At 38.8% G+C, this 21,582-nt stretch overlaps 1 protein-coding gene across 3 annotated transcripts; it reads right to left on the reverse strand.

Annotated features, from left to right (window-relative positions):
* Positions 1 to 502: 502 nt before the first annotated feature.
* On the reverse strand, positions 503 to 21,137 carry LOC137125651 (ELKS/Rab6-interacting/CAST family member 1-like). 3 transcript variants are annotated; one of them, XM_067501458.1, is made up of 21 exons: positions 20,944 to 21,137; positions 18,931 to 19,730; positions 18,613 to 18,801; positions 15,655 to 15,946; positions 14,866 to 14,993; positions 13,577 to 13,651; positions 13,330 to 13,485; positions 13,036 to 13,203; positions 12,627 to 12,794; positions 12,369 to 12,506; positions 12,089 to 12,229; positions 11,677 to 11,817; positions 11,351 to 11,544; positions 10,674 to 10,685; positions 9,855 to 9,990; positions 9,621 to 9,752; positions 8,495 to 8,655; positions 6,500 to 6,647; positions 4,207 to 4,302; positions 3,041 to 3,226; positions 503 to 2,617 (listed from the first exon to the last, which is right to left on the reverse strand). In XM_067501458.1, the coding sequence occupies exons 2-21, from the start codon at positions 19,474 to 19,476 to the stop codon at positions 2,480 to 2,482; spliced, it is 3,345 nt and encodes a 1,114-aa protein (XP_067357559.1). In that variant the 5' UTR covers positions 19,477 to 19,730; positions 20,944 to 21,137; the 3' UTR covers positions 503 to 2,479. The 3 variants fall into 3 exon arrangements, with proteins under 3 accessions (XP_067357559.1, XP_067357560.1, XP_067357561.1); XM_067501459.1 differs by lacking the exon at positions 10,674 to 10,685; XM_067501460.1 differs by lacking the exons at positions 13,036 to 13,203; positions 13,330 to 13,485.
* Between the last annotated feature and the right edge of the window lie 445 nt (positions 21,138 to 21,582).

Here is a 21,582-nt window from a genome sequence, read left to right on the forward strand (position 1 = left end):
TAAGCCCCTTGATCAGCACTGTGCTCTTCAATAAGGAGTCCAGAATAAGAGATGTTGAGACATTAAGGCAAGGGCAGGGACATACACATTAAAGTAAGAGAAATATAATACTTAAAGGGTGTGAACTAAATGGAAAATTAATTTTCAAATGTTCTGACACTTAAGTAATACAAAAACTACAAATATGTTCCAAAAGAGCCAATGTTTTAAATCCCCAGCCCAACAACTTTACCACTGATAGGAAGTGTTAGAAAATAATTTTTGAATGTATAGTGTTTTTTTGTTCTGCAGAATGACAGAACAGTTAAGGAAAGCAAAACAACACTGGAATCTCTGGCTGATAACTTTACATCACCATATGGGGAAGATGTTCCAAATAAATGCAAGAAAAGTACTGTCCCATCACAGTCAGTTTGAAAACATTTGTAGTTCACACTTTATTTTGACACAAAATTTGACACTTCTTGAAGACTGTGCAAACATTCAATGCATATGCATATGGTTCTCTCTCTCTCTCTCTCTCTCTCTCTCTCTCTCTCTCTCTATATATATATATATATGGCCATACTGTTTCTCTCACATACACATTTTGTCCTGAAGACAAAATTTGACACAAAAACAACTGCAACTGCTTTTAACTTTTCTTTTTTTTTTTTGAAAGAATGCACAACAGCTTCCACTTTATCACCTTTATTCAGTCACTGAATGTGTTAAATATGTTATTTACAAACTGATCTAAAAAGTCCAAATCTGCTGAAAAGTGACTTTCATTTAGTGTAAATGTAATACACTTAGTAATTCAGCCCTGAAGATTAAAAAAAAATATATATAATGAGGAGGCATCACTTGCATTGATAAATGATCTAAAAAATACAAGAAAAAGGGGCATCGCTTGTATTCTGCAGTGATTCAGTTGACAAACTAAAGATCAGGTTGGCTTTAACATACATCTAACATCTGTAAAAACATTGGATGAAACTAAATGTTTAGTGGCTCAGATTGGAATTTCTTAAATCATGCCTTAGCACCAATATTACAGAGGAATAAATATCCCTGCATTAGGTCCATTACTGATCTCTGTGCATGCTCCAAGGCCACAAGGACTTTCTCCAAAAAAAATTAATAAATAAATTGCATACCTCATAAAGATGTCGACCGTCTGTGCAAAACCATCTATAAATGAACACAAAAGCACCGTCCCGTATCTAATAAGTACTAATGAAACTAAAATCAGATCTTTAATCATTGACAAAGGTCAGGCTTTGATACCCCCCGTCCCCCAAGCCAATGATGCAGCTACAGACAAGACAGTAAAAAGTACCTACAACCTAATCCTGGCTTTGGTTAAAGTGACATTTCCAAAGTGTTCAGATGATTGACCACTAGTACCTGTATGTCTCACTAGTGGACTGGGTTCCAACCCAGTACTCATTGATCATTAAACTAAAAACGTCTACACAGTTCCATGATTTTCACACTGAACTATGATCTTCTCAGCTCCCATAGAGATGTAACATTTCCCCAGTGCTCCAAGACAAAAAGTGCTTTCCTGCTTCATGTAACATTTACCCCTTTTCATGTAAAAGATTTGAAAGGGGTAAACACTGATAAAGAAGCGGGTAAGGTAACAGTGCTTTATCTGGCAATTCCAACTTCCTGCCGTTTGGAGAGAAGAAGGTTGGCAGTGTACTCCAAGACTTTGTGTGGATGTTTGCTTCTTTAATCTTTCTTATTCGTATCAAAACAATATTGAATTTGGTGTGCTCACAAATGCAAAAGGTGAACTTTTTTGCCAAACTCAAGTGCATTGTTGCCTGCTTGACATATAGTACTTTTGATCTTTGCCTTAATCTGCCATGGGTGTTGTTAATGAACAGATCTTCATTGACAGAAATGTATTTAAAGATGCTCTGATCTGATATGTCTAAATGCTGATCAGAGCATATTTTAGAAGGATAGGTGTCAGCCAAAATAAAACGGATTCAATTCTGATTCATATTCAGTTTTTCACTCCCGCAACTGAGCAGATTAAGGATTGGAGAACTTGTCCAGAAATGCCATTCTCCTCAGTTATTCTTTCGATTATACCAGTAATTTAAGATGATATAATTTTATACGTTTTTACCTTAGAACATAAGTACCAGATCACAATCTCTATCAAACAATAAATTATTTAGGTATTGGAATGGGACATCCCTTATTCTGATATTTCCTCTTAATGAACTTTCCAAATTTGACTATTGCAAACCTGACTTTAGAAAGATACATGAAACAGGAAACCACTCTAGGGTCATGAAAACTTGTACCAGTGTGGACAAGGGCAACAAGAAGGAAAAGCTTGACAGTTTGGCATTATGCCCCTGCCTTTTTCCAGGGGCCTCACTGTGTGGAGGTAGGGGCACCTGGGCTCAGCTACAGGTTATGTGGAGATTATGTAAAGTTATGTGGGTCAGTCACGGTAAGTATGAGGTCAGAGCTGTCAGGATGATTCCTCCAAGGCATTGACAACCTGCTCCAGGATATCAGGGCAGTAGTCTGCGATCTGTTGGAGAACAGAGTTGGCATACTCTTGCAGCTCTCCACTCTCCTTCTCACACACCTCCAGCTCCCGTTCCAACTGGAGGAAAGCAAGAAAGCATTTTTTTTTTTAACAGAGTTCCAATCAAAATAGCAACAAAATTATGTATGGTTAAAAATAATGGAGACGATTTACATGTTTAAAATCTATATGACCATGCCACAGAGCTAAACCAGAAAACATTACACATTAGTCATTCATTTTTTAACAGAGGCTTTTCCTTTTACAACTTTTTAAACAAAATGTAGTGTGACATTTTCCGAACAATTTCATTTGTTAAACAGAATTTGGTGAAAGTCCCCGTGGAGTAAATAAAATATCTTCAGAAGTATTGAAAATGTCAGTAATGAAAAAATACACAAAAGCACTTTTGTTTCAGGAATATATTCAATGTGGATGAAAAACAAATGTAATTTGAATATGACAGATTAATGACAGAAACCAATAGAAATCTTCGACTACCTGTTGGACACTCATCTTCTGGAGCTCGTCCTCCCAGTCTTCGGGGTCACTGTTGTGATAGTGAGAGGGTGGTGTGAGCTGGCTGAGGATGCTGGGGTCCCGGTCATGGCAGAGGTCTGTCAGGTGAGCGATGTAGAGCTTGAGCTTACTGCGGTTCTGGGACAGGGCTAGAAGAGGGGGTATCATCTGTTTATTGAGAAAAGAAATGGTGAGAAGAAAGAGCAAGTGAGACATATAGATAAGGGGTGACAAAAGCATTTTCTTCAGACCACAGTCACAAGAATGAATGAATATGGTCAGTCATTGTCCCATTTTAGCATAATGAACAACACAAGTGCAGGACACCACTTGCATAACACACAAAAAGAAAAAAGAAAAAGAAAAACTTATTTCACAACAGAAGAAAAAGGCAGCAGGATCTGCATGCAAACCCATTACCATCTCCAGTGCAACATATGTGAATATATACCTATAATACGTTGCTATTTCTAAATATATATTAATATATTAACAAAGCATATTAAAGTGATTTACAACAACAATATCAAAACTTGTTTGTGAGGGCCAGAGCAGAGTTATGCAAAGCTAAGATGCTTTGTTTTTGAGACTCATCCTCTTAACTTGTGCATGCAAGCATATGCAAACACCAACAATTCCTATGCCATATTCAACTCAAAAATTATTAAATGTTCAGTGTTAAAGCACAGGATGAGAAGTGTTCTTATAGAAGGACCAAGCAACATGACAAGGATTGAAGTTAAAAGATAGGACCGACAAATTACAAAAACAAATTCACAAATGAACGGACAACAACAAAACATGCCAATGGAGAAACAATGAAAAAAAAGGTGTGACAGATCTGTTTTTTCATACAAGCTCACCCTTCTGAACAAAAAGGCTTAGGGGGGGGGGCAATAGGTTGGCTATGCCCAAATACCCTCCTCATCATCCTGTTGGCCACAAGGTAAGCCAATTGCAGCATTAGAAAGGAACATGTGGTTATTGTGTACACAGACAAAACGAGTTGAGACAGACAGGAACTTCCTTTTTTGAAATTATAGGTCCCTTGAACAACAAGGTATGACCTTGTTAGTCAATCAATTGCAAGCATTTTAGACAAGCTGTTTAAGATGAAACAAACACATCATTTAGGTTATGTAAACTACCTGATCTGGAGAGGGTTTGTGATTTGTCTGGTCAGGAGCAGTCTTCAGATGGTCATCTTCATAGTTGTCCGCCATCAGCTTCATCCTGTTCTGAGTCTGTTAAAATTTAACATAGTGAGAATTGGGGGAAAAAAACCATCTTCATAGTTGTCCGCCATCAGCTTCCTCCTGTTCTGAGTCTGTTAAAATTTAACATAGTGAGAATTGGGGGAAAAAAACATCAGTCATGATAGGGATTGAGAGTGATAAAAAACAAGGACATCTAAAGATAAATTATAACATTTAGATTTAAAAATATGGCCTTTTCTTAAAGAAGATTTAGCTTTTTTGACCATGATTACATGGTATAATTTCACCCTTTTCTGTCATTTAGACAAATGGTAAACTTAAAGCAAGCAGTCAGACCATCATATGGTTTCCCCTGATGTTAACAACCCCTGGAGTGTAAAATGTTCTTGCCAGCAACAAAAAAGATGACTGAAAGTACAATATGTGACCAAGCTGTAACAGAAACTAACTTTGTAAAGTAACTGGCTGGTAAGAAATAGCTAAAATTCATGTGTCATACAGACAGAGGTGGTAGAAGCTCAATCCTCAAGTACGAGTGATAAACTACTCCACTACATACTTTGCATTTATGTAAGTTGGAAAAAGAAAACAAATGTATTTGAACTGTATTTATTTGACACTGTTAGTTTAGTCCAGATTTGACAAATTCTCAAAAGTTAAAAATTAGGTCAAAAACACAGGGTATAGCCATTAATAAAATATATATAATGAAAAATAATAAATTAATGAAATAGTAGCTCATTAGGTTATAGATCTGTGGAACACATTGGTAAAGACTGATTATTAACAAATTTATATACTGATAGGTGGTTAATCCATAGTGATACATTAGGTTTTATTTATCTTTTAAATATACATCTGCAATACGTAACTGGTATCTAAATTTAAGAAATGTAGTAAAAACATGAAAAAAAAACTCAATAAAATTGCTTAGTTACTGTACTTGAATAGAATTACTTAGTTACTTATCATTTATGTCATTTTTGATGATCCATTGTACATATTACATATTATATAAAGTGAGCAACATTTGTCAAATATTTTTTTAAACACTAATATGCTCCATAACTTATCTTATTGTGGAGAGGTGTTAATGTGGAAGCCTCCAGGGGCACAAAAGTCATTCAACAGTACTGTTAGCAGAACAGAGTTATTCACTTCCAAAAGTTTTTGAAGGAAGCTTGCCCCACAACTATTTCGCTCACAACTATGTTTGCTTGATTAGTAAGATCTGTAGCATTGTGGTATATTGTTTTTTGATAACTACAACTACCTGAAGGGCTTTGCAGAGCATGGTGGAACAAAATGAGTGAAGTAAAGTTGAATCAAAGACAGGCAGAGGGAGAGCTGGGCAGCTAGCACTAGCTTATGTTATATGATGTCAATTTAATCTTATAAAATGAACCGAATTGAGAAACTTTAACTTTAATCAAGGTTTAGAGTACTTAGGATAAAACAAGTCCAAGTTCAAAACCTTTGTGTGAAGCTCGGTTGAAGGTGGTCTGTCAGAATCGTGTTTCATATAGCGCCATTGTTCTACATCAAGGGTCACCAACATGGTGCCCGTGGGCACCAGGTAGCCCTGTTCTAAAAATAGCTCGCCATAGCGCCACTTACCAATGAGCTGCATTTAATTTTTTTTGTTGCTATTGTTTTTTAAATCACATTTGATAGTTATTGTGAGAAATCATTAACATAATCTGTGTCTTCGCATAGATGAATATCATTAATTTAATTAATTATTAATAATAACATATAATTAACAGTAAATTGAGCAAATTTGTTATTTCAAAAATGTGTATTAAACTGGTAGCCCTTCACATTAATCGGTACCCGAGAAGTAGCTCTCAGTTTCAAAAAGGTTGGTGACCCCTGTTCTACATTTATTTGACTAGCGCATGTTTAGAGAGAGTGAAAGCTACCTCCCAATAGAATGGACAATCCTCTATGGCTTTGTGCGAAATACATTTTAATTGCATCTGCAGTGTAATATTGCAATGTGATAATGAGTAATAAACAATTGTTAGTGGAAACTGCATCTATAATCCCTTTATCTAGTAGTACGCTGACTCACTGAACCCTCTTTGCTTTGTCGAACTGCATGTTCCGAGTAAACCATGTAGGAAAGATAAATAGCAGGAATGTGTTTAAACATGGTGAGGTTTTAACTACTGTAGTGTCTTAGACCTTGCTTGCTGGTAGATACCTAAAGGCCCATTCCCACCTGCTGCTTGAGCTGTTGCACCAGCCTGTCCTTCTCTCGCTTGAGGAGAGCCACCTCATCCTGGGTCTTCTTCTTTTTAGATGAGGACAACTCCAGCAAGGCGATGTTAGCATCCTTCTCGCTGATAGCAGCCAACAGTGCCTCCTGCCTGTAAAGTAAGGATGAACCCTCATGGCATTTTACCACACAAGTAAATACGCAATTCAATTATCATTTATTATTCATTGCACAAAATCATCCTGACAGGTGGGTGACATTTTAGAAGGTGAAGGTAGCAATAAATAATTCAGACTGTCCTGTGTACACACATCTATGTTAATGTGGGATGCACAAGCACGCGCACACACACACACACACCCAACAAAGTTGCGAAGAACATAAAAAAAAAACATAAAAAAATAAACAATGCAATGATTTGCAAATCTCATCAACACATATTTTATTCACAGTAGAATATAAACAACATATCAGATGTTGTAACTGAGACATTTTACCTTTACATGGAAAGTATTATCTCATTTTAAATTTGATGGCAGCAACAGATCTCAAATAAATTGGAAGAGGGGCAACAAAAGGCTGAAAAAGTAAGGCAAGTCAAAAATAAGTGGAGGAGCATTTTACAATTAATTAGGTTAATTGGCAACTGGTCAGCAACATGCCTGGTCAGGTATACATGGAGCATTTCAGAGAGGCAGAGTCTCTCAAATGTAAAGATGGGCAGAGGTTCACCAATCTGTGACAAATTGTGCCAAAAACATTGAGGAGCATTTTCAGAAAAATGCTCCTCAATGTAAAATTGCAAAGACTTTGAAGATCCCATCATCCACAGTATAAATTATCATCAAAAGATTTAGAGAACCAGGAGGAATCTCTGTGCACAAAGGACAAGGCCAAAGGTCAAAACTGGATGGATGTGTGTTATCTTTGGGCCCTCAGGAGGCACTGCATTAAAAACAGGCTGATTCTCTACTGGACATCACTGCATGGGCTCAGGAACACTTCTAGAAATCACTGTCTGTGAACACAGTTCACTGTGCAATCCACAAATGTTAGTTAGCTAGATCATGAAAAGAAAACATATGTATACATGATCCCAAAACAACTTTGTGTTTTCTGGGCCAAAGCTCATTTAAAATGGTCTGAGGCAAAATGGGAAAACTGTTCAGTGGTCAGATGAATCATGTTTTAAAATTTCTTTGAAATTCTGTGTCCTACGGACTAAAGAGAGGGACCATCCAGCTTGTTACGAGCAGACAGTTCAAAATCCTGCATCTCTGATGGTATGGGGGTGCATTAGTGCCTATGGTGTTGTCTTACCATACCTATCTGGAAAGGCACCTTTAAATGCTGAAAAGTGCATAGAGGTTTTAGAGCAACTACGACAACGTCTCTTTTAGGGAAGGTCTTGCATTTTTCAGCAAGACAATGCTATACTGCATCCATCACAACAGCATGGCTTTGCAGGAGAAGAGTCCAGGTGCTGAAATGGCCTGCCTGCAGTCCAGACCTTTCACTAATAGAAATTGGGCCATCATAAAACAAAAAGCCTGCAACAAAATCCCAGGACTGTTGAGCAGCTAGAATCCTGCATTAGACAAGAATGGGACAACTCTCCTCTCCTCACTTCCCAGACGTTTACAGACAGTTGTTAAAAGAAGAGGTAAGCATCAAACATGACCCTGTTCATGTGTTGCTGCCATCAAATTCAAAATGAGCTAAGATTTTCCATGAAATTGTAAAATGTCTCAATTTCAACATTTGATATGTTGCTTATGTTTTATTGTGAATAAAATATGAGTTGATGAAATTTGACAATCATTGCATTTTGTTTTTATTTATGTTTTACCCAACTTCCCAACTTTTTTGGAATTCGGATTATATATAAAACTAATTTAAAGTTTTTATATCATGTTACAGTTAAATTCATGACTTAGCTTAAGGAGCATTATGTCAGCGGATGTCAACTACATAAACCAATGTGTGTCTGAGTCTTACTTCATCTCCAAGACCTCCTCCAGGTGTTTCCTGCGCTCAGCACGCAGGGTTGTGAGGTGTGCTTCTTTCTCACACAGAGATTGCTGGGTAGAGGCCAGCTTGGCCCTCATGGACTCCAGCTCCTGCTTAACCTTCTCCATGGCCCCCAGCAGTTCCTCCATCTGGGAATACACATACACAAAAAATTTAATCATGAATAGAAATAAAAAAATCTAAATATCTAAAACTCTCAGTAAAGACCCATGGCATTTTTGTAAAAAAGACACTTTTCTTGACTTTCCAGGATGCTGCTCTATTTAGAGGAAGGGGCAGCATAATTCCTGTGGGCTTTTTGGAGGGACCAGGGGTCAACTATAACACAAGCACAATAAATACACAACTATATTTTATTTACCTGTTACTTACTTAAAAAAAAAAAGCACAAAAGTACCCTTGTTTCACATCAATTTATACTTTAATCACAACTGACTCAGTGAGGGCTTAAAGCATCCATTCTCAAGTTATCAATTTAATTTCCTATTTGACATATGAGCCAACCAATTAGTCAGCATTGTTTTATAAGCAAACAGCAGGTAAACAAAAAAACATGAAAATTACATGGGTTGGGAACAATAGCAACACTTTGCAGAGACATGCAGTCTAACAACATCAAACTCAAAGCCCCCTAGTTAGCAAACTTCTCAAACTTATAGATTGCAGAGCTGCTGTATGAGACTGCATGAATTGTAGAAGTGTAACTCCTATTGTGTCCGTCCCCTGTAAGTGTTGTTGCTCACTGATGGAGATCACACATACTGAACTCATACCTTGTACCACTTAAAGTGGGCGAGGTTGGACTCATGCATTGGATTGAGTGAGTGCTTCTGAGAGGCAGTGTATAGCAAAGAGAAAACACGAGAAAACAAGTAAAGATAAAAGAGGAGGAGGCCAGAGGAGAGCAGGAAGTCCAACATAGGATGAGAAAAAGCTGAAACTTGAGGGTGAAACTATTTCATTATATGAGGGTTTGTTTTTTATCTTTATATCTATCTCTATACATCTTTATGTAATGTTGGTGTGATCATGTGGGTGATTAATATTATTAATATATACTCTGTTATGCGTGTTTAGGGAGGGGTTTGTGTACCTGTTTCTCCTGCAGTGACCTGGCAGCCTCCTCCTGTGCAAGCACCATCTCTCGCTCAGCAGTGATCTGAACACTCTCTCTCAGGGCCTCCTCTAGCTCCTCAATGCGCTCTGTCTTCTGACGCAGTGTGTCCTTCAGAGAAGTTAAAGAAAAAAAAAAAGGTAATTTGAATTTTACTGCAAGACAGAAAATATTGAATAACTTCTGTAGGATTCCTAGAACACACACACACACCTTTACATGCTGTGAGGTTTCAGACAGGTTGTCCTCCCTCTTTCTAGCCTCTTCCATAAGTCGAGCATTCCTGCTCTTCTCCACCTGCTCCTTGTGCTTCAGAGATGCCACCTTTTTCGTCTGGTCCTTCATTTGCCTACAGGGTCACCATAAAATATGGGAATAAGTTGCATGTTATCTACAAGTCAGACTATGATCCCACTTGACAAACAAATGGTCATGTTTATCAAATTGAAAATTAATCTGGGGAAAAAGCTAAATTCATTTATGCTTTAAATACAAGGAATGTACTGATGTCATGACCAAAAATGGGTCTCCATCTAATTTTCTAATCAAATTTGATTTGTCAGAATTTGTACCAACAATCAAAATCACAGCAAGTAACAGTTGTACTTTCAAACATTGACCATTCATACGCATAACACATGCATAAATAAAAGTTTATCATTACACATCATTATTCATTACTTATCATTACACATGAGGTCATTACAGAGCAAAATAGGCAATTTTTGTGAAGACAACAAGATGTCATCCAATGAAAAGGAGTTTTTTTAAATAAACGAATTATGTTGCCATCGCACCCTTACAGATTTTGGCTTGATTTTTGATGGCCCTGCAATGAGTTAATGTCACATTTGACACGGGTGAAAAACAACATGAAAGAGGAAAAATGAGCATGAAAAGGAGTGAGATAAAGAGAAGGGATTATTATGTCAGAACAGGGCAACTGTGTGCATAATTATATACTATGTAGAGGCAAGACACAAAAAGAAAAAAGATTTCACTGTCAGAGAGAGATAAATGGCCAATACTAACCTGGAGGCCAAACTGGTAGGGTGAGAGAATTCCAGTGTGAAGACAAGACAAGTAAGAAGAGGAAAACAGACTCAGACCAGGAAAATAGGCAAATAGAAAAAGAGAGAAACGGATTGAATTCTAAAAATTTACAGTGTCTAATGTCAGAGGACTCACTAGGTGCAGGGGAAACAATCGTGCAAACACTTCATGAAGGAAGATTTCCAATTCCAATCACTGCAAGTTTACTTACTAACACTGAAATACAACTAAAACCACTAATAGGCTTCAAATCACTTTCCAAAACAATTCTGCTAAGATGCTAGATGGCAGGTAGCAAAATTACACTAAAGTCCGCAATTTAATCGGTTTGAGGCAACAGTCTCCAGAGCGATGATGTAATCGAAGGAAAATTTGTTTTAGTAAAGGAGAACAGTTATAATTCCAACCTAGTACAAATTACAATAGATGGCAGAAAAAAACAACATGTAAAAAAGCAAAAAGCAAAATTTCTGTTTCTCAATCACGTGCACCAAAATCTATATACTATGAACATTTAAGTCAATACCAACTTTAGAGCTAACAATCCGAGACCCCCTGCAAAAAACTACTATATATAGTACATCCTCAGTACTATACTAAAGTTTCAACCAATATTGCAGAGCTGATGTCCACACCTTCAAATTTACTGAACTCACCTCTCCAGCTCACTAATCTTTTTGTCTTTGTCATTCTTCTCATTCTCCATTTCCCGGAGGATCTCGAGCAGGCGGTCGACCTCAGCCTGTGCCTTCCCAGAATCCTCTTTGTACCGGGCCACTTCCTGCTCAAGGGTCTTAATGCGCTCAGCCAATTCTGTGTTGGCCTGAGCCTCAAGGGCTGCATTTTGGGCCTGGCATACAATAATATGCTTGTTAGGAATCAAATGAGGTCACTCCCAAGGTTAGCAGGCAATGATCTGCAAAGTAATAGACACTAAGTAGATGCATGCAGCCTGATTACTTAACTACATAAGGTATCTCACTCTCTTAAGCTGGCTCTCCAATTTGAGGCACTCCTCCCTCTTCTGCTCCAATCCGATCTCCAGACTCTTCAGTTTGGAGTCTTTCTTCAACCCAGAGGAGGCCAGGGATGATGCATGCTCCTTCAGGTCCAACAGTGAAGTCTGCACATACACACAAAAGTATTTATAACTTGTTCCAGCTTATCAAATTAACAGAGCACAGGGCTGAAAAGAATACATTAGAATCCAATATTGGCAGCCATGACTCACTGCAAAATGAGATTAATGTAATTAAAAAAAAAAAAAAAAAAAAAAAAAAAAAAACACTTCTTGCACATTTCTGACAGCAACAACTTACTGTATAAATAGAATCACAGTAAACAAGAGTCTTTCTGTCTTTATGTGAGAATTTGTTCCTAGATCTGTCTCTCACCTCTCTGTCTGACAGGTCTCCTTGCAGTAAGCTAAGTCTTTCCTTCAACTCTTTCAGTTCCTTTTTGGTGCACTCAAGCTCTTCTGTTTTCTCCCGATCATCTCTGTCTCGCTGCTCCTTTAAACGCTCAATGATGCGCTCCTACGAGGAAGTGTGGAAAACCCATCATATATGCTGCATTCACAAACAATCAATAACCTGTACATTGCAACAAAGGACATAAGAACAAAGTGAAGTTAATTAAGAGACCAGTTACTGAAGTGCGCACGAATAAACTCACCTTTTCTGCAAGGGACTCCTCCAGTGTGGTAAGAGCAGTGTCAGTGTTGGATGTATCTGCCTGCAAAGACTTTACTCGCTCCTTCAGGCTGCTCATCTGTTTTTCCTTGTCTCTCAGCTGTTCCTGCAGGTTCTCAATCTGGAGAGCAAAGAGATGCAACAATCTATTTTTAAAAAGTGTATATCGGCTACATGCACTGTAACATGATAAATGCATGTATGGCCATTTCTCAACTCAGATCAATTTATTTCAAACCACCTTCTTCTGCAGCACGTTAACTTTACGCTCCTTAACGTCCAGCATATCCTTGAGGTCGTGAATTTCTCCGTTGAGTGTTCCCTTCTCCTCTGAAATTTCTTGTATTTGCTTGCTCTTCTTATTCAGAGTTGCCTCTTTCTCTTCTAAGCGCAGACGCAAGGCATCCACCTGACCAAGAAAATGTAGTCAATTTAAGATGTCACTGACCATAACTAACTGTTCTCTTTAAAGTTCACAAAGAAAGCAGCAAAGGTAACATATGGTGACTTCTGTGATTTTGTTTTTACCACTGAATCTGTCTGTCTGAAGTAGTGTCTCCTTAACAACAAATATGTCCTTAAAGTGCAGTTGCCATATACCTATTCTAAACTCCTTTTGTCAACAGTTTATAAACATGTATCTGCTGTACTTCTGTCTGTAAGATGGCAGCTCTCTGCTCCTTGGCAGTAAGGGACTCTTTGAGGACTTCAATGTGCTGCTTGCTGTCTGAAAACTGGTTGGTGAGCGTCTCCAGCTTGGTCTGCAAACCAAGCATCTCTGTGTCCTTCCTGGAGAGGTCTTGCTTCACTTGCTCCATCTAGAAAAGATGTGGCCATTGGCGGGAAACAGGAAGAAGGAGCAGTTTGAAATGTATAGATATGAACATCATAAAAGAGAACTACTAAGCAGCTAACTCAAACTAAGCTCATGTCACGTCTCTGACCTTGTTCTTCATGAACTTGGTGTGGCTGCGGTAGACCTCCATCTGCTTCATCTCTTCCTGACGTTCCTCACAGCTTAGAAGCCCATTGGATTTCAGCATTAGCAGCTCCTCCTCCATGTCCCTCAGGCTACGATCCATTGAGTTGATTTTTGCATCCTTGGGATGAAGAGGAGTTAACACACAGAGCATGCACATGTTTGACACACCACAAACATTCCCATATACAGTTCTCCATTTATATCCCTACCTTCATGTCAATGACAGTCTGTAGAGCCTTTGTTTTGGTTGACTCGGGGGTTCCCTCATATCGACGGTGCAGCTCCTGTTGGGTCAAAAGCATCATGTTGGATGTATACATAAACTATGCACAGTTGGAGATCAAACACTAAATGGTAGTCAGAGTTGGGGGGTAATACTGTACAAAAATATATTTTTCATATATTACCTAATTTGTTTAGTAATATTAATATTAAGTACAGTAGTGCATTAGTATGTTCAGGATCCATACTGTAATTTTTGTTTTCTGGACAAACGGAATATTCTTAAATGTCTTGTATGCTTTCCTTGCTATTCTCATGGCATGCTTACCAATTAGACTCAAGACTCTGATGATAGGAAACTAAGCAGACATGATTATTTCTCTATGCACCAGGAAGGTTTAAAGCAGTAAAAGTCAAAGCTGAATCCCTGTCATCAGTGAAACAAAGGCTTTGTATGTGGCGAAGGATGTGTGGAACATGCCAAAGACAATTCAGTTGAAGCATGAAGAGGTGAGATGAGCCAGTAATTGTGTGTATAAGTTAAGGTGGTTTATTGCCAGACTTTGTGAATGGGAGACAAACTACTTTAACATGTCCTATTTACTAAGTACTGTAGTGGATTTCAGTGAACTATGTTTTTGTTGTGGGCTGTAGTGGACTATATTGTTGGTCAGTCATGAAATGCATGAGAAGCAAATTTTATTACTTATAAGAAACAGTTGCAATATTTAAAACTTGTAAGAAGGCAGTCTAAATGCACACCTACGTGATATCTCTGACCAGCTCCTTCAGTGACAGTTACATCCTAAGTGCCTGAAGGAGAGATATCGTAGGTCTTTTCTCCTTGCTGCCATAAGACTTTACAACCTTAACTGCTCCCAGTTAACTATTACTCACTACAATATACATTCCTACTACTCATTGTAAAACTGTGCCATATTATCAACACTAGTGCAATTGTGTGTTTGTTGACTGTTTACTAATTGTGCCGTATACTGACTTTTGTTTTTTAATCCTGTATAGAACTTCTTGTTGTACATTTGCACATTTTTTTCTGCTGCTGTAACATGAAAATTTCCTTACTGTGGGACAAATAAAGGTTTATCTTATCTTAATTAATAATATTCATTTCCACGCAGATTTATTTTAAACTTGATTATTTAAAAAAAAATATATTTGATAGATTACAAGTAACTTCCCCAACACTAGTTGTAGTTGACAAAACTGGACCACAGAAACCTTATCCTAAATCATGTGTGGTTGAAATGGAGATTACCTCTCTCAGTGCAGTGATCTCTCGATCTCTCTGGTCTAGTAAACTTTCAAGGTGATGCCTGTGCATCTCTGCATCAGCCAATCGCCTCGTCCGCTCCTGGTCCTCTTCTGATGCTTTAGCAGATGGCCCTGACACAGCAAACATAATAACTTGGTTACAATGAACTATTGTAGGTTTAAAGACATTCATGTAGTCAAAAGATGAAGTCTTTATAACAGCCAACCTGAGCATCATTAGCCACATAGCAAACACAGGAACACTTTGTTTTGAGCTTCAGACAAAAGCAAGACAAAAACAGGTGCACAGATCCTATGCCCAACATGTAACAAAACCAAATAACTAATAGGTATACAAGTTGAAATCTGTGCCTATGTATTTTTAAATTGTATTCACTTATTTAAATGTGTTTTCTGGGGTTTAAAAAAGTTAGGGTGTGTGTTTTATAGCCTACACTGCAATTCAGTTCAGTTCACATGTGGCATGTTTGTTATTTTCTGTCCCCAGGAACATACAAGTTTTTTAGGAGAACACCTACATATAAAACAACTTTGCTGGTAAGGAACGAACTGAGATGTTTATGGATAAAAAAAAAAAAAAAAACATATTTGGCCTACAGGGTCGGAAGCTTGGGTAGAGCTGATGGAGAACAAGCATTGGTTTCAATACTGAGTCAAGGTGTTTCCCACTAAGTAAACAGTCAATGCGCTATTGATCATTTATAATAATCCAATACTTAAACTTAAATATGTAAACATGGTGCTTTGCTGCCCTGCTGAGCCTCAGCCCTACCTTTGCTCTGCAGCATCTCTAGTAGTTTCTTAATGGACTCATCTCTCGCTGCCATTGTTTGCTTCTGTGTGTCAATCCTCAGCTCCATCTCCTCCAGGGTCTTTCTCAGGAGAAACAGCTCTTTGGCCTGCCTCTCGTGCTCAGCCTGTAACCGCCGGTAGTTCTCCTCTGTGGGTTCAGATGTCAGGGCTAGGTCTCGACTTTGGTTGGCAGGGTCTTGCTGAAACAGCTGGTTAAGGTCCCTCTGGATCCTCAGCTCATCCTGAAGAGCTTGAACCGTCATCTGGAGATGCTAGAGGCAAATAAGAAACTAATTCATCATCACTCATCTTTCTTCATCACAATTTCTAGCCTTTGTTATGAGATGATTTACACAGAGTTTTATAGATGTAGTGAGAGAGGACATGAAGTTAGTTGGTGTGAGAGAAGAGGATGCAGAACATAGGGTTAGATGGAGGTACATGATTCGCTGTGGCGACCCCTGAAAGGGAACAGCCGAAAGGAAAAGAAGAATGAAATGATTTACACAGAGATAGATGAGGTGTATCATTTTAATGACCCAAGGGATGCTATTTTGCCACTTTATGGGAAAGGATCCTTGCAGAATGTTGTGTTATATTGTTAAAACTTTGCCTCTTGTCATCTACTGAAAATTTAGCTGTGTCCCGACAGATGCACACCCAACAATTGGGCTTTGTGAACAGTGTTAAATTTCAAGCCCTGAGAAATACAAGTGGTGAAACACAATCAGCCTAGTATAGTGTAGCATTGTTTGTGGCATCTGAAGCCACAGACACTTGGCAGGGCTGCTGTGAGACAGTAACACAGCACAAGGCAGTGTTACACTCTGGTCTGAACCAGCTGTAAGTGCTTTCAGACGACATAACAAAGAGAGAAGTCAGTGTCTGCCTTTATTTCTCTCTGTCCTCCTCCTCCTCCTTTCACTTCCTTTGTCATTCTCTCCACTGGCACATACCCTTCTACTCCTTACACACTAGTCATTTACCTTGCCTCCTCTCGCCTCATCTCTTTCCTCCAACACTTTCACCTCTCTTCTCAGTAACCCTCCCTTTCCAACAACCTCTCCACCCCGTGACTAAGCTGAGTCACGGGGTGGAGAGGCCACCGCCCCCATCATACACACAGGCAGATGCCTGCACTGACAAGCACAAACACACCTTCCTCGTCCCCCATATTCTCACATTTTCTGCCTGAGGTGAGATTAAACAGATTTAAACAGTAAACACACTAACAATCTCCTCTATACAACACCCACATTAATAAAAGCAATGACTGCTGGACTATTTATACTCCTGTATCAGCTGATAAAACATCAGCATTGTACAACATTTTATGATAAAAAGGTTTTATTTTTTTCACTGAGCAAGTATTTAGCTAGAAATAACTGGCGATTATTATTTTGAGGATCTGGCCTTATTTTAATGGGAACAGGAAGGTGATATCTATCTCACATTATTAAACACTAAGTAATAGCAGTCGCTTATCAAAGAGCATGACAGAGATAAATGCATTCTGTTGGGGATTTAGAAACACTGTGGTCAGCGTGCATATCAACATAGCAAGCTCAGAAACACATCCAGATGATGTACAAATGTTAACGTACAACTGCAGATGTATGCGCAGTCAGCTGGACTTACTTCGAATGAGGGGCCATAATTAGCCAAATGCCTCTGAGTGTGTGCCTTCTTCTGAGCTTTCTGCTGTGTGTGTGCCAGTGTGGGAGGTGGAGGCATATAAGAGCAGACATCTTAAATTACAGCACCCACTGATTAGCCGCACACTAGTAAGGCATTATTGGAAATTAGTCCTTAGCGTGATTCTGTGACTCAGCAGGACTGAAAACGGTAAATTATCCAGGTTGGCCAATCCATTAACAATTACAGCGAAACAAAGAACATTCTCTATATTATTGAAGCCTAATTTGCACAATTCACCCAACAAGCTGTAGGTTTAAAAGGGGACCTTGAGCCTATATTTACTCATTTAGTGTTATTAAATACACAGTATGTATATTATGCAGAGTGGTACAAGCTTGTTAATTCTTACTGAAAACGGCTTCAAATTTTGCCAGTCCTTGTGTCTACATTAAATACAGAGACAAGCTGAATCCTAACTACAGAAAACGGAACCATTAGAAATATCAACGAGTGAAATGCATATGGAAATTCTACATTTCCACATCTGACATCAGAAGTAAAGACGAGACTGGATGAATGGCAACATACATTCAATTGTACAGACCTCGTAATTGACAAATTAAAAGAAATCAAAGCAGTCTAAACTTACACAAGTCACACCCATTCCGTACATGTAGATGCTCATATTCTTATAAGTAATTTTTTTTTTTATCTTGTCAGCTCTCAGATGTGTATTTATAGGAGTGATTTCCAAAAGACAATATAGTTAGAAGTGTTGAAACATAAATTTTGTTACGGATTTCCTTTTAAAAGACAAAGGTATAACGTGCATTTTGTTTTTGATGATATCACTTCAAATTACCACATAACCTGTGTCTACAAAAAATCAATACCATACTAAAGTTCTGTTACAACCGCTCTTTTATTACTAATGGTGATGACATTCTCAAGGTCGTTTCTTATTTTCTTCTGCAGTTTAACTGATAGACATAGATACATTTTTATCCTCTTCACCACATCCAGCAATTTTTAAAGCATACAGATTATAAAACAGCCGTTAGACTTATGGCTTCCTCCACGTATTACGAATGAGCATATAGCTCTGCATATAAGAGGATTAACTAGATGTTTGAAAAGAGAGAGTGACCCTCTTGTAGCAAAGCTGGTATACTTATACCGCGAAATGCATTCTTCCAGTCATACATGTTTGACATGGCAAAATTGCTTATTCAAAGTGAGAACATTTTGTTCCTGAGACCATCTTTTCAAACTACTCAACCAAGTACAAGAAAACACTCACCTGAGTTTCATCTTGAATCACGCGGTATTGTTCCTTCCAAACAGCAATCTTAGAAACCTCATCCTTCCTGAGAGCTCGCTCCTTTTTTAACTCTGGGCTCCAGAAGGTCTTGATAGAATTCATGGAAGAACTGAGCTTGCTCTCTTTAACTTCCACTTCTCGCCGCAGCATCTCATTCTCACGCAGAACCTGAGAGAAAAGGATAAGGGAGCAGCACATAAATACTGTGTACAAGCTTGCGGCCTATGAAAAAACAGCCTCATCATCAAAACATTCAACTCCTTGATACAGTTAATCTGCTAGCAGGTAGCAAAATACCTCTTTGAGTTGGGCTTGCAGGTCAAGTATGGTGTTGTCTCTGGCCTGCCTCAGAGAATGTGGCACAGTTGAGGCCATGTGGTGGTCCCCAAAAGCTAGAGCATCACCTGCCATCATGCCTGCTGGCAATACAGCATTAGCAGGCACTGAAGAGGAGATGTTAGGAGTGCTTGCAGCCACAACTCCACTGCTGTTGCCCCTTGACCCATATGTCACCCTGTGTCTACCCATGGTAGTCACTGTTCCACCACTTTTGAGAATGTGGTCACCAGCCATGGCAACCTCATTGTCACTCAGGTACATGGGTCCTGATGTGGCATATGCAGCGTTCAACGACTGGATGTTCTCCATGGAAAGTGTCTTGCCTCCTGCTCCTCCAGGACCCCCTCCACTTCCTCCAGTGCTGTTTGTGCGACGGTGCCCCATCCGAGGAGAGCGGGGAAGACGAGGGGAACGGCCAGATCCCTGATTACCAGTACCACCTCCATCTCTTCCACCACTATGGTTGGCATCTCCTCTGCCAACGGAGTGGGCACTACTGTACATCTTGAGCTAGACAGAAGAAGGGAGCTGACAACCAAATGTAAGCACGACCTCAAGAACTGATAAATATTGTTGCTGAATTTGTGGCTGTGATTTTCACCAGTTGTGTGAATGTGTGGTGGTGGTGCTGCTTCAACTGGTGACAATGGGCACAAAGTCCATGATAAAATAGATGCTTCACTCTTCACAATAGACTATGCGGACAGACTTTCCTCGTCCAACAGGAGTTATCCAGTGTTACAAGCTATTACACCAATCTAAAAGAGAAACAAAGTTGTTTTCCATAAAATGCACAGCAATGGCTAATATAAAGTAGTCGTTAATCATTTATAAGACAACTGGATAAAAGTGAAACAAATAAGGCAATGGCTTATACTATCAAAAATGATCTCTACCCATCTCCACTAAATTGGGAAACAGCACATTCCCTTTATGGTTCACTTTTTAGTTCACTTAGACCGAATAGGGGTGACTACTGTGTGCTTAGGTTTTAATGTCTTTCTTCCTGCAACATATACAGTTACTTAATATATGTCATATCTAAGAACAACATTTTTTTCAGATTGATTTCTCAGTACAATGTCTTTTCTAATGGTCTAGTTACAGGTTTACTTGGAACATGGACATGGGTGGTGCTGAGTCGAAATGTTGGTATACAACGTTACACGAGTTAGACTGGAAATAGCTATGTGTTATCTAACTAATATGATTTCCTCTTATATATATATATCCATTACAGCCATTTGGTTAGGCAGTCTGTGTGGCCCTGCTAGCAGCTAACGTAAAGTTAACATACCGGCTAACACTAAAGGCTAACGCTTACACATTGATCAACGTGCAATGACGCTACCTAAAATGTTGTTTGCATTAAACGTGTGTAAATCTGTTCGTATATTCTGCCTGTCGACTAAATCTTTATTTGCCGAATCATTTTTCTAATGTGCTGATGCTATGGATCAAAACTAGCAAGGGAGGGGAATAGGAATAGCCCAGGGTCGACAATAACGTTATATAGGAAAAAAACCCTCAGCTTGTAAAATGGAATACAATTAAAAATAACAATCTGCCACATAGATAGCTAGACATCTGATCTGATTAGCCTAATAAATGCGGTGTCAAATGTAACATATTGATACAGTTGAAGCGTTTTTGCACGATCGTAACGACACCGTACCAGGTCTGCGTTGGAGACACCCATTTCAAACCATACCAGTTTTCCACCTCCAACTCTGCTGAACGGAATTTCATTTCAAGCCAGATTTTTTTCATTCAGATGTTCACATATCTAGCTGCGAGTCAACTAAATACCAAGGAAATAGCTAAGTAAAATGTCAAAATGCACATACGTTTACCGTTAACACACAGTGACATCAAAGGCTAACCCATCCAATCTATGTGGTCAAGCACAACCTCTATTTTTTTTCTCGGTAACACAATAGTCCAGTGGTGAAAACCGCGTCAAACAACTACCTTTCTCGTTGCTGGGTGGAGCTCACATCGGTGTCATAACCGAATCCTCTGTCAAATAGAAATCTGCTGCGCGAACAGTTATTTTATGTTAATTACGCGAAAGATGCACATCTGATTTTCCATCTTTTTGCCAGCAGTAGTAGTGGCTCAAGGAACGCCAGGGCGCTTCAGTGACGTCAAGCCTCCTGTGCGCGCTCACAACAGTCTTCCTCGCCACGCTTGAATCTTGAACGCGCGGTCACGAGCCTGTTGGTGGGAGTATGCAGACGGAAAGCAGGCTATATCAACATATTGATCAAATATCTGCTCTGGTTTTGAGTAAATAGGATTAGTAAACGTCGTGGACAAACTCCGCAGTATTTTATAATTAAATTCAAATGCAGGAACCACTGAAAATGCCGTTTACTAGTATTCAATTTAGATTACCTTCATCTAACATTAAATCTAAATATGAATTAGGCATCGTGACCTTCAGCAGTGTATATTTTATTTATGAGAAAGAATTTACAAAGATGTAGCGTGTTTTGTTATATTTACCAGCAGAGGGCAGTAAATACCTGTAAGAATAAGTATCCCTGAAATGTTAAAAATATGATAGTTGCTGCTTAATTTAACTTTTCAGTAAACGTAGTTGAGTCA

The sequence above is a fragment of the Channa argus genome, chromosome 4 (genome assembly GCF_033026475.1).
Source record: "Channa argus isolate prfri chromosome 4, Channa argus male v1.0, whole genome shotgun sequence".
In the NCBI taxonomy this organism is placed as follows: domain Eukaryota; kingdom Metazoa; phylum Chordata; class Actinopteri; order Anabantiformes; family Channidae; genus Channa; species Channa argus.

Coding starts and splice junctions, on each gene's coding strand:
- LOC137125651 (XM_067501458.1), bottom strand. CDS start 19,476: ATGTACAGTAGTGCCCACTCCGTTGGCAGAGGAGATGCCAACCATAGT. Junction 13,652..14,865: donor AGATCACTGCACTGAGAGAG/GTAATCTCCATT, acceptor TTGACCCAACAG/GAGCTGCACCGTCGATATGA. Junction 12,795..13,035: donor CTGCCATCTTACAGACAGAA/GTACAGCAGATA, acceptor TTTCTTGGTCAG/GTGGATGCCTTGCGTCTGCG.